Source organism: Thalia democratica, chromosome 2, assembly GCF_965202585.1.
Source record: "Thalia democratica chromosome 2, ktThaDemo2.hap1.1, whole genome shotgun sequence".
NCBI classification, from domain to species: Eukaryota; Metazoa; Chordata; class Thaliacea; order Salpida; family Salpidae; genus Thalia; species Thalia democratica.
The window spans coordinates 87288450-87297861 of record NC_139166.1 but is presented as its reverse complement, the minus strand read 5'-3'; the positions used below and the strand labels follow the sequence as shown (position 1 = coordinate 87297861).

The window sequence follows — 9412 nt, the reverse complement described above, 5'->3', positions numbered from 1 at the left end:
AACTAGTTTTTCTTTTTATCTTAGGCTTATAAATATAAGAAATACGTTTTTTAACCAACAAATCAAACAAAAATTTTAATTACAGTTTTTATTTAAAAAAAAAATGAATAACACCGCATCAAAATTAAACCATACATTCGAAGAAAATTGTTATTTGAATAAGAATGAAGAAATCAAGATAACTGAAAAGATGTTCCATTGCAACGCGATCCGCTCAAAGTTTCAATATCAGGGTTTTTTGAAACTAGTTTTTGAAAATACTTCCAAAAAAGTTTTAACTTTGAACAATTTGAATTATTTTAATGATTATGGTAAGTTCTTTAACTTTACTATTTATTTTTTGAATAGCAATTATATTTATTATGTAAGGAAACAAAAGTTATGATTGGATGAACATTTGTACATTTTTTGACTAAACACTTTAATAATATCGGTTCGTCTTTATAATAAATAATAAACTAATTTTTTTTTTTAAATATAAGTTATACGAAAACGTTAAAGCAGAATAGTTTATTTCTTAACAGATTCTTATTTCAGCCGTTTATAACTTTGTTATTAGTAAGTAGCTTTATCAATATAAGAGATTATACAACAAAAGTAACAAAATAACAGTTAATAAATAAATAAACATGTGAAATCACACAAATGGGCTTTAGGTAAAAGATTAACACATAAGCAAAAGTTCTCTGAAATAGCTTCTGCTTTTTTATTATAAAACTGAGCAATTTTTTTTTCTTTTAAAATGGTAAATAAGTTGTAAATTTTCTGTTCAATATGGTATTTTGATCAATTTTTTTTTTTTATTAAAACACAAAAAATTTTTTTATACATTAAAGAAAAAACTTTAACATGCTTTTATAAATAAAACATTATTTATTTAACGTTTTCAGAAATGTATAAAAAATCGACTTTTGTGTTATAGATAAAAAAAGGAAATTTTGGAATGTCTAATTTTGTTAAATTTTTAATTTAAGCTTTTTTTACGTATTTATTAAAGCAATACACCAGTTTTTCTAGCTTTAACCAAACACATAAGCTTTGAATTAAATGTTTTACAAATATATCCCAAAATATCTGAGTTCTTAATTATGCACTGATAACATAAATTAAGTTGCTGCGTTATTTTATCAAAAATTTCTGTATAAATAATTAATTTCTATTTTAGTTTAATATAAACACAGCACTTAAAGCTTAAAGACAAACACTTAAAGCTCACGTTTCAGGTGCAAAACATATCTGGTGTGTTGTTTGTTTTACAACAATTGTAACACTTACGTATACGTATCTTCATTGTCGCCTTAATACTTTAGATACAACGACTTTCGACGAACGCGAACTAATTCAATCATTGAAGATTAGTAAAGCCTTGCTGAACATGAAGGAAGAAGTGCTATGCTGTATGAAAAGCAAAGTGAAACTTGACAACGTGGCAGCTTACTACCAATTGGCTAAGGTTTTTAACTCGCCCAATTTCGCGCGGGAAACTTTGCGCATCATGACGCGCTGCTTCCCGACCGACGACTTTGCGCATTTGGACCGCGCCACCGCAGCCAGGCTTCTTTCGAGCTCGAGCCTGAACGTTTGCTCGGAACTGCAGGTGTTTCAAGCGGCGAACGCTTGGCTGAGCTCGAACGCGGCGGAAAGGAGCGCGTTCGCAGAGGAGCTCCTGATGAAAGTGCGCTTCTCCCTGCTCACAGACAAGCAGGTGGAGCGCGTATTGAACGAACCCTCGGCGTTCCTGAGAAACGAGAGGAGCAGCTTGGCGGTGAAAGAGATCCTGCGAGACAAACGCGGCTTCTGCCTGACCAACAGAGTGAGCATGGAGCCCCGGTACTGCGACCACGACGATTTCAACGTGGTGGTCATGGGCGGCAACCCGGGCTGGGAGCAGTACGTGAACCAGATCGACAAGAGGGGGAGGGTGCGGCCGCTGCAGAGTTTCGACGCGGGCGATGAGTTCTACTCGGTGTGCTCCAACGACGTCATCTACGTTTTCGGATGGGAAGAGTCCGTGACGGTGCAAAGGTACGCGCCGGCGACCGACGAGAGCTGGCGGCAATTGCGCGGGTTGGAAGTCGACTTGTGCGCTTTCAGCCTGTGCGCTATGATGAACAAAATATACGTGTTGGGCGGCTACAACAGCCAGGAAGAGAAGAGCGTGGCTTGGTGCATCGAGTACGATCCCCGGAAGGAAGAGTGGCGGCGAGTGAGCGACATGAGCGAAGGCAGGTTCTACTCGGCGAGCGCGGTTTTCATGGGCAGGGTGGTCGTTTGCGGCGGAAAGACGGACTTGCTCACGTGGTCGAAAACCGTTGAGGCGTACGATCACGTGGCTGATGAGTGGACGACGATGCCGAGCATGGTTCAGTGGAGAGACAGGCACAAGGCGGTGGCGTTGAGAAGCAAGCTGTTCGTGTTCGGAAGCCACGGCGTGAACTCGTCGACCAGCGAAGTTTACGACCCCGTTTGCGACAAGTTTGTTTTTATCAAGCCGCCAACGAAACCGTTGACAGTCAGCTTGGATTATTTGGGCGACGCGATTTCGATCGGCAGCAGGATCATGCTGTTCATCGAACAGTCGTCGCTCATGGTGGTTTACGACGCGGAAAAGGATAAATGGACGGAAGAGGCGTGCGAAGTCACTGCCGACGTATGCCAACAGTACAATTGTGCCAAAATTGCCGTGTTATTTGATTAGCACGAGTTCAAACTCGGCTTTTTAGATCAAAATCTTGAAGTTATTTGTTCTGAGATTTTAGCAATGTTTTATCTTATATACTTAGTAAAGTTTTATTATTACGTCCTAGAAAAAAGACATGTGAATATGTTTATCCTTAATTTTTAATTAAGTTTTTTAAAGGTTTATAAATTTTAAGTAGGCCCGGGTTAATTTTTTTTTGTAATTATTTATTGTTCTACTTAATATATTTTTTGCAGAGAAAATCTAAAAACTAAGAAAAAACAATATTTCTAGTAGTAAGTTTACACAAATTACGCGGTACTGCTCTTCACTTCAAACCAATTCAAAGCTTCAAATTTAAAAAACCTGGTTAATTATTTAAAGCTTTACAAACATTTTTTACATGATAAAGCTGTAAAGATTAAAAACATTTATGTAAACATATTTATGCAAGAGTTTGACTATGTAAGTATTTCAACAGTGATTAATACGATTTAGGATAGCTTCAGTCTTAACTAATACCTTAATACTTAGGTTTAATGATAAAAAATATCAGCCACTATACCTTTTTACTGAAAAACGTTTTTTGGGCGATAAACATTTTGCACCTAACATTATTACTTTTTAATCTTAGTTCATAACAAGTGACCGTAGAACCGGTACTGCCTCCGAGTCACTTTTAAATCAAATAGTCGCAAGACATCGGCTAGCACCCTTTTAAATGCAACGGTTGTTGACAAGACTCTCATTTATCTTATAGTATAGACTTATCAAATGTCAAAATTAAGAGAATATCAAATATCTGAATATGTAAAGCTGTGTTAATATTGATTGATAGTGTCTGACCAAACTTATATTTAAATTCTAACTCCAATACTGTTTGATTTTTCGGTCAAACGATTCACTCACCTAATATTTTAACTATTACTAAATCTCAGTGTGTGAATGAATATCAACAACATTATTGTTTAAACAACTACTCAAACATTTTTTTTAAATAAAATTCTATAAAAGTATAAAAAAATCAGTGCAATTATAACCTAAATAACACGAAAAATACTATTAAGTATAATAATCACGAAGACTAAATAAATCCAGATTACCTATAACTTAAATACTACTAAAATTACTATTGAGTAACTTAATCACTAAAAAATTATACAAACAATTATAAAATAACTAAATTTAATTCTTAAATAAATTAGTAAAAAGTTGCTTTAAACTTGTATAAGTTTAATACAAAACTAAAAGAAAATACTAATGTGTAAAGAAACAACAATAAATACTTACCGTTGCTTTAAAGTTAACAGAAAGTCTCTTAAGTACATCAACAAAACTCTAACTGAAGGCATATTTAGGTCTTCAAAAACCAAAAAACCAATTTACTATGAAGTAGTATTTTAATATTTCAAAAAAAGCGTACTTAGTGATTTTAACTATTTTGTCCATTTATAAAATAAGGCCTAACGTTACAACGTTACACAAGAGTTTTGTTAATTTCGTCTAAATAAATTTAAGTATGGTAGAACATTGAAATATGTTTATCTAAATTGTTTTTAGATATATGTAAAAAAATATAAAACTGCTTACATAAGTTTTTCTTTGTCAGCTATTTTATTCATTTCATTCAACAGCTGATTGTGAGTTCACACTGGTGGCAGTGATCACATGATTGGATTGTTGGTGTGTTTTTTGTTGTAGCGTCGGCAAATACTTACTTGGGGATTTGAGCTTCATGATTTTCCCACACTTTGTGGTTTTTAGTGTTGAGATTTTAACCTTGTGAGTGTTTGCTAAATGACGTGTCACCAAAGGTTTTTTCAATAAGAGTTAGGATTAGTTTTTATTTCAGTTAGTTAATTTTTTTTTTCTTTTATTATTACATAGACATTTTTATTTTTAGTTAAAAGGTAATTTTTTTTCTTAGTAAATTTAAAGATAGGGCAGGTGGAATAGCATGTGATGAGCTCAAACTCACTTGCTTAACCTTCAGAAAACGTTTATCGTTGCAGAGGGGAGAGTGAGTATTTTCTGATGTTTTTCTACCTTTAAAAAAAAAAAAAAAAATTTGTTAATTTTCATTCTAACTTAATAACTGTTTGTGCTAGGCGACAAAATTGAAACTCTACAAGTTTTAAGAAATCTATGTTAAACATGTCAAGGTATCAACTAAATTTATAGTACCATAAGTTACTAAAAGTTGTGCATAGCGTTAAATGCAATGATAAACACATACGAAATTCATAAACAGTTAATGAAGCTAACAGTATATTTATCATCATAAATTTGGAGATGCAATATTAAAAAACATGTAGTTTTTGCGGGGGCTTCAGTTGTTTCTGTGTAAGTAAACCAAACTGCACATTACTATCATTCCACTTCCTTTTTCTTGACAAAATGAAAGATTAAAGGGTTTCCCAGAATAAGCAAATTGGCCCCCTTGGGGGACATGACAGAAAATTAGGGGGTCATGAGCAGCAAAGGGGCCGAAACGGGGGTCAAAAAATCATAATTTGAAACTTACACTAGATATTCTGGAGTTAATGATGAAGAGCAAAAAAGGGTCTTAAGTGCTTTAATGGTGTTTTTTTGAGCAATCTTGTTGGAGGAGTCCTTTTAAAAATTGATTTTTAAAATGGATTACTATAGATATAGTATTAATGAAAAAAGGTACTCTAAGAAGTATAAAGTATTTAATTACTAACACATTTATCTTTTACAAGATTTATTTGATAAAAACAATGCATTGGTCCATGACCTCGTCAAGTGTTTTTTAAGATTTATAATAAAATATGAGAAGTGAGAAAAGAGAAGAAAAGAATAAACAAAATTAAGTCTAAACTTGAAACAAAAACCTATTATATAATTTGATATGGATTATGTACTAAAAGTATAAAATCAACTGTGCTCTAGGTAAATCAAAGTAATATTTTTAACTAGAAACTATACCACCACATTAGTCTCAAGCTTGTAATTTTTTTTAATTGTTTCTATAAGATATAATAACTATAACAAGCTTTAGATTCAGGTAATGGTAGTAACATTTTTTGTTATCAACAGTTAGAACCAAAATAACAATTATATTAGTATTGAGTTTGAAAACTCCTTTGAAACTATAGTATTAGAGTATGGAGTACTTATCAAAACTTTAACTTTTTTATATGATTTGAATTGCTTTTGCGCTTTGAAAATCAATAATTATGTTTTATTTAGTAAAATAACTTTAAGCTTACAGTCGCTAAAATAGAAAAATCTATTTATTTATCTAACAAAAATTAAATTCCATCTCGCATCCCATAGAATACTGTCTCTCAACCCTAGTTTGGAAACCGTGGTATAACACTTTGTGAAAGTTCATTAGTTTCTGTTTTTATTAAGAATTTTATATCAAAATTATTACGATGTTATAGAAATTTGAGTTTAAGAAAAAATTATGTTTTTTTTAAACGTTAAAAAGAATTTCTCAGCAGTGCTTTTTACAATTATTTTTATTAGCAGACTATAGTAAACGCATAAAAAACTGCTTTAAACAAATGTTTTTATAAGCATAATTAGCAAAAAATAAAACTGTTAAAAAATTAAATTAAATAAATTTTGTTTAGACGTATTCTAAGGTTTTTGTACGAAAAGGAAAAAGCTTTAACTTTTTTTGATTAATAATTCTCAACATTTTATTATTATGTCGTGGAAGTAAAAGTACATAAGTTTATTTTAAACTAAAATGGCAAAAATTTATGGCTACAAGTTGTACAAACAAATATTTTTTACAAATTTACAAATATTACTATAGAGAAGTTTGTAAATTTTTCAAATAACTAAACGTTTTTAATTATTATGCTCTTGTTTATTGTTCAATATTAGGTCCAAGTACTTTAAGAGGATTAACATTATGAAAATCAAATTAACTTAAATTTATGTTCAATAGAAAATAAACATAATCAACAACTTACAACAAACTTAATAATATAAAGAAATAAATTTAAAAACGTAAACTTATCTTTATAATAAAAATAGATAACTTTATTCATACATAAGGGATTATTTTAGTTTCCTAGTCCGTGGAAATTTATGAAAAAATTCAACTAATAAATACATTTTAAAAGAAGAATTTCTATAAGACTCGACACATTTGTACAAAACTGTACATATCAATAAAATAAATTAATAATCTGTTTTGGAAGATGAATAAAATTAATTGATATCATAAATTAAAAGATAAAGAAACTTTTAACCATATTTTTTAATTTTACAGTAATTGTATTAGTAGTATTCAGTTAGTTCGACCATAAATATTATACTTTAAAAGAATTCATATGTTATTTAATTTTTTTTCTTCGTTTTATAATTTATTTTTTAAATAAATACTTTTTTTCATAACTTAAACTAAAATTCATTGTTTGGGAAACATAAAAAAAAAATTTTTAAATATATATCAAATAACTAAAAAATTTACAGACTTGTACCAAAACTAACTTCAAATCAAAAATTTATAAAAAAATAGTTTCTGATAAAAAATGACATATAGTTTAACGATCAACACTTTGCAGTTTAACCTCTTTAAAAATTTTGTTGTGAAATACAATAATGAACTATACAACTATAAAGGATTACAAGGCAAAGTTTGGTTAGCTTGGGTTGCCATCTCTGCCTGAGGGGACGACCAATCCTTACGGGGTTTGCAGTCTGGTGCAGAGGGGCTAACGGGGATGCTGGCTGGTGGTCTCATTCTTGTGTGCGTGGTCGTCCCTATGGAGGGCAGCCACCGGGACGCAGGATCGGCGGTCGGAGAGTCAAACCGCTTGGCCATACAGGCGCCCGTTTGTCTACTCTCATTACGGTATATAAATCTTTGAGTTTTAATAATTTATGAAAAAAAAGTCTAAGTTTTTTAAAACTTCAAAAATTTTTCTAAGAAATTCATTGATAAAAAGTAGTACACTAGTTAAGAAAGCACATTTTTGCTTAACTTAATAAAAAAAAGTAGACTAATAAAGTAAAAATATATATTTTCATAAGCTTAGTAGCAACCTTGCTATTAAATTGAAATTGTTATACATTTGAAGTTATTACATAAAACAACAAACAGTTTTTTTATTTGTTCAAAACTCAAGTTTAAACTTTTTATTTTTGTTAACAAGTTTGTACTTTTAACCATAGTTGCCTTTTAACGTGCATGCCTTACCGATGCCCCGTCCCAACTGTTTTAAAAAGTAAAAAATAAAAAGTAGTTCGAAGCACTACTTAGTGACCACAAATACAGTTTTTATAAACGTAGCTGCGAAAAGTTCTTTGGGTTCTCACACTCAAAATGAAACGTATCTAATCTTGATAAACCAAAAGAATAAAAAAAAAATTTAAATGTGAGTAGACCTTGGTAAGCTCCATTTGTAAGCGACCTACTTTTTTCTTAATTTTAATTTGATAATTTGGCGGTATATAGGGCATTTTGGTAAAGCATATTCAATTATACTGTGTATGTTTTTGTGATAAAAATTAGTAGCAGTTGTTTATTTTACAACCAAAGTAATTCCCGGATCTAACTTTTTTAAAACAGTAAAACAAAGATAACAAAAAAACAGTTTGTTCTGTTCAACAAGATAACCCAACAGTATTAAACAAATATTACTTATCTTTAATTATATAAAAATTAAGTTATTTTTTATAAAGCCTGCTTTATTGTATGATTAATATTATTTATTAACAATAAATTACAGTAACAGTGTTATAAGTGTATTTTTGCAAGTGACTTTTTTAAGTTCTACAAATAAAAACCTTATTTTGCTTTGTGATACGTTTCTAAATTTTTTTAGTGCATTTAACATTTATTTTCTTTAGTATAATGTGGGGTGTTTTAAAATAAACTTTTGTAATAAATACTTTAATTTTATCAATATTTATGTTAACAGTACGAAAAGAAACTTAGTAATAAACTTAAATGATTTATAACAAATAACTTAATAAATGTTACATTTACAGCCTTGTTTCTTACAAGTATTTAAGTACACTTTTAACTAATAATGTTAATTATTAAATTTTATTAAATGGTAAACAATAATTTAATGTGCTATTAAAAATTTTTAACCTATTTATTCCCAGTATAAGCTGTTAAACACCGGTCACCGATCTTAATTAAAAATAATTCAAAGTGGTATTCCCTAGCTTAATAAAAGAATTTACAAGATTTAATTAATAGTTAAAGTAATTTAATTCAATCAGTTGTTTGTTTTAAACCAGTAGAAATAATTTAAAATAAAGTTTACTTAACGTACTTCTGTAGTAATTAAATTTAGCCAGTACACTTGAGTTTATATAGAAATAGTAAAAGTAATTAAGTAAATTTTTTATTTTATAACTTTGCTTTACACTACTGATGTTTTGTTTTAGCTTAAGTTGTTTTTAGAAACAAGAATGTTAAAAACATTTTTGTTATACTGTAACGCTTGAGTGAATTTAATTTAAATGTCTGTTAGTCCAATAGGGGTGGTAGTGTTATGAGCAAAAAAATAATTTGTGTTATAATACAGTATAGCTAGAAAGTTATTTTAACACATTAATCTTAATGTTTATTAAAGAGTATAGAATTCTTAAAATGTTGTAACTAGCCAAAAAGTAAAGTTTTTTAGTTAAAATGTTAATAACATTTTTGTCAATGTTTTTAAAAGTAAGTATTTTTTTAGTTGAAAAGTTGCAAATAAAATATTACAATTTTAAACAATTTTAAGTATAATTTTT

The 9412-nt window shown here is 29.7% G+C and overlaps 1 protein-coding gene across 1 annotated transcript; it reads left to right on the top strand.

Annotated features, from left to right (window-relative positions):
• The first annotated feature begins 1375 nt into the window (after positions 1-1375).
• LOC145829072 (kelch-like protein 26) lies at positions 1376-2698 on the top strand. Its single transcript, XM_082936809.1, has one exon. It carries the CDS (start codon positions 1376-1378, stop codon positions 2696-2698), a length of 1323 nt encoding a protein of 440 aa, XP_082792935.1.
• The last annotated feature ends 6714 nt before the right edge of the window (positions 2699-9412 follow it).

Excerpts from the sequence above, each read along its gene's own strand:
- LOC145829072 (XM_082936809.1), top strand. The coding sequence starts at position 1,376 with ATGAAGGAAGAAGTGCTATGCTGTATGAAAAGCAAAGTGAAACTTGAC.